General features: G+C 51.3%; 1 protein-coding gene across 1 annotated transcript in view; it reads right to left on the minus strand.

The window, feature by feature from the left end:
* LOC107109896 (otoraplin-like) overlaps nucleotides 1-3,423 on the minus strand; it is a 9,113-nt gene extending 5,690 nt beyond the window's left edge. The window contains exons 1-3 of the mRNA XM_015410604.1: nucleotides 3,315-3,423; nucleotides 1,291-1,430; nucleotides 384-494 (exon numbers count right to left, since the gene is read on the minus strand). Coding sequence (XP_015266090.1) covers nucleotides 384-494; nucleotides 1,291-1,430; nucleotides 3,315-3,423 — 360 coding nt within the window. The remainder of the gene's footprint in view (nucleotides 1-383; nucleotides 495-1,290; nucleotides 1,431-3,314) is intronic.
* Nucleotides 3,424-3,773: the final 350 nt, after the last annotated feature.

Genomic DNA, 3,773 nt, shown 5'->3' on the forward strand with positions numbered 1-3,773 from the left:
AACCGCTCAGAGCCCTTAGGGGGTGAGCGGTATACAAATTGAAGGATAAATAAATAAATGAGGAAGTCTGTTTCGATGTATCTGAAGAAGTGTGCACGCACCCGAAAGCTTATCTCCAGAATGAAACTTTGCTGGTCTTAAAGGTGCCCCCGCTGGACTCACACTTTGTTCTATTGCTTCAGCCCAACACGGCTGACCGTCGGAATCTATCAAGTGAAGCAAGCGCGTCCCTTGGTTAGCTGGGTAGACCTCTTCATTTCAAATGAGCACATAAGTCCACCCACTGCTACGACTACAGGACGAGAGGCTTTGACCAGACACCAGCCCCCACCCAGTTGCTCAAAAGATACTGGTAGCCGGCAGGACCACAACGCGTCTCCTACCTTTGTGGGGATTGTCCTGTTCGCTTTCCGGAAGACGTGCCGCTCCGTGACTAAACTCCTGGGGAAATATCCCACGGTGCCCATCTGGTCCTCGTATTGTTCGCTGTAAACCTTGCAGGTTGCAACAAACAAAGCCCAAGATTAAACATGGCCCCCATTTGCCTAAGTAAAACCGGCCCTGTGGGGTTTGCCAACCTCCAGGCGGGGCCTGGAGACCTCCCAGAATTACGACAGATCTCCAGACTGAAAAAATCCACCCCCGTGGAGAAAACGGCAGCTCTGGGAGGTGACTCTATGGCACTGTACCACACTGAGGTCCCTCCGCTCCCCAAATCCCACCCTCCCCAGGCTCCATCTCCAAATTTCTGGGGATTTCCCAACCTGAAGTTGGCAACCCTAGCTTTCAGTCTAAAGCATGGCCTACTGTAGTTTCTTGTTCCCTAGGCAAGCTTAAGAACATAAGAGAAGCCAAGTCGGATCAGGCCACTGGCCCATCCAGTCCAACACTCTGCGTCACAGTGGCCAAAAATACCAGGGGCCATCAGGAGGTCCACCAGCGAAGCCAGAAGTCCAGATGTCTTCCCACTGTTGCCCCCCAAGCACCAAGAAGACAGAGCATCACTGCCCCGGACATAAGGACATAAGAGAAGTCATGTTGGATCAGGCCAGTGGCCCATACAGTCCAACACTCTGTGTCAAACAGTAGCCAAAACCCCAGTGGCCATCAGGAGGTCCACCAGCGGGACCAGAACTCCAGAAGTCCTCCCACTCTTGCCCCCCAAGCACCAAGAATACAGAGCATCACTGCCCCAGACATAAGGGAAGCCATGTTGGAAAAGGCCGCTAGCCCATGAAAGCTCATAGCCAAGCAGAGAGAGGATTTCTGTTTGTATACAGGAGATCTTACACTTCCAGACCAGAATTCTCCTGCTTTCTTCTCTTTCACCAGTTTTGAATAAACGTAGATCAGTTGCCCCTTTCGGATATTGATGAACCGGCAGTCTGGTGCATTGTAATCGTCTTCGGCTCTTGCAAGAGAAAGGGCATCTGTGGAGTAGAAAGTGAGACAGGTGGGTTTTTAAAAGGATGCGGACAGGGCAGGGTCAGGGATGGATGTCCTTGTCCATCTTGGGAAATACCGTGACGCCTCATGCAGCAGGGGTCCCCATCGTGGTGTCTGTGGGCACGATAGCCCCTGTTGGCACGCTTCCTGGTGAGAAGAGAGAAGAAGGAGAAGAGATTGGGTTTATACCCCACCCTTCACTACCCGAAGGAGTCTCAGAGTGGCTTACAATCTCCTTTCCTTCCCCTCCCCACAACAGACACCCTGTGAGGTCGGTGGGGCTGAAAGAGCTCTTTTGAGGACTGCCCTTGGGAGGAAAGTGATGGTGAACCTAAACAGCATGATAAAAAGTAGAGATTGAAGGTCAAAGAAGACGGGGACGGCAAAGGATGAGATGGTTAGACAGTGTCCTAGATGCAACCAACATGAAGTTGAGCAAACTTCAGAGGACAGCAGAAAACAGGAGGGCTTGGCGAGATCTTGTCCATGGGGTCGCGAAGAGTCGGACTCGACTGTGCGACTGAACAACAACTTGAGAGAGCAGCTCTGGGAGAACTTTTGACTGACCCAAGGTCACACCGGCAGCTGCCTGTGGAGGAGTGGGGAATCAAATGTGAGTCCATCCGTCCTTGTATCTTGGAGAGTGGGATGATTTCAAATTCAAGACATAAGGCCAGATGAACTCCTGACCACGACACCAAACCGGTGCCCACCAAGTGCTTTCAGAAAGGGGGCAGGGTTCGATGAGGCTTTTGCCAAGCAAGGGGTTCTGGAGATTTGATTGGCTGGGCAGATTTTTAAAAACATCACACTGGCCGCAGCTGCCGCCACAGTGCAAGGATCTTTCACTGTGTGACCGAAGGTAAGCGACGGTAGCCTGTTTCAGAATCCCAAAAGGTTGCCGGCCCCTGGCCTTCTGTAAGCAATAAATAGAATACTGAGCTTTCTCAGCCAGTTTGATGTGGTGGTTAGGAGCGTGGACTCTAATCTGGAAGAACCCGGTTTGATTCCCCCCTCCTCCTCATGCAGCTGCTGGTGTAACCTTGGGTCAGTCACAAGTTCTCTCAGAGCTGTTCAGTCCTCGAGAGAGCTCTCTCAGCCCCACCTGCCTCACAGGGTGTCTGCTGTGGGGAGGGGAAGGGAAAGGAGATTGTGAGCTGTTCTGAGACTTGAAGGGCGGGGTATAAATCCAATATCATTATCTTCTTCTTCTTCTTCGAGTTGCCAGCCTCCAGATGGGGCCTGGGGATCTCCCGCTTTTACAAGTGACCTCCAGCTGGTAGAGATCAGCTCCCCTGGAGAAAATGGCTGCTTTGAAAGGTGGACTGTATGGCATTGGACCCTACTGAAGCCCCTCCCCTCCTCAAACCCCGCCCTCTTCTGGCTCCACCCCCAAAGTCTCCAGGTATTTTCCAACCCAGACCTGGCATCCCTACGTCTTCTTCACCACTCAACTCTTGCTAAAGTACAGAGCACCAGAGATTTTGGCGACCAATATAATTCCTTTTTAAAAAACGGTTCATTTTGGCATGAGGTCAGTTGCAGTGTTCCTGCCAACCTAGCAGTTCGAAAGCAAGAAATTGCAAGTAGATAAATAGGTACCACTTCGGTGGGAAGGTGACAGCGTTCCGTGCGCCTCGGTGCTTAGTCATGTTGGCCACATGACCACGGAAACGTCTTCGGACAGCGCTGGCTCTTCGGCTTTGAAACGGAGATGAGCACCGCAACCCTAGAGTCGGACTCGACTGGCTTTCGAGCAAGGGAGACCTTTACCTAAGTTGCAGTGTGTCGCCAGATCCCTCAAAGGGATCCAAGCTTTATCAGAGGGATCCAGGCCATAATGAGATTAAAAAAAACAACAGACTTACACACACAGTCTTCATCAGCACACCGCTTCTTGCTGGAAAGTTTGCCCATAAAAGTCCCGCTAGAAAGCGGAGGCGAGGCAGAGCAGAAAGTACAGGCGGAGAATGGCATGTGGCATTTCCTTCCTCTGCCTTCTCTTGCAAGCACCTCGCTCAAATGGAAGGCAGGCGGAGGAAAGGTTCTCTTTTACGGGAACGCCAAGTCTCCTCTGCAGTGGAGGAAAACATCTCTAAGCAACAGGATGTGGCCGGGATAGCGTTCCAGCTGCAGAACTGGACTCTTGCTGTGGGAAACTCCCCTTTCGTTTACCAGTCCTTCCAAAATACCTCCATCTGCTACCCAAGGCTGTTAACGCAAGAATCTTAAGATTAAATCTAGGAAATTTTGCCCAGGGAGGGGGGAAAGAACATTAATCCTTTAACTGCACAAATGATTTCAAACTATGGGTTGGTTTAAAGCCC

Source organism: Gekko japonicus, unplaced genomic scaffold (assembly GCF_001447785.1).
Source record: "Gekko japonicus isolate JY-2015 unplaced genomic scaffold, Gekko_japonicus_V1.1 scaffold4061, whole genome shotgun sequence".
In the NCBI taxonomy this organism is placed as follows: Eukaryota; Metazoa; Chordata; class Lepidosauria; order Squamata; family Gekkonidae; genus Gekko; species Gekko japonicus.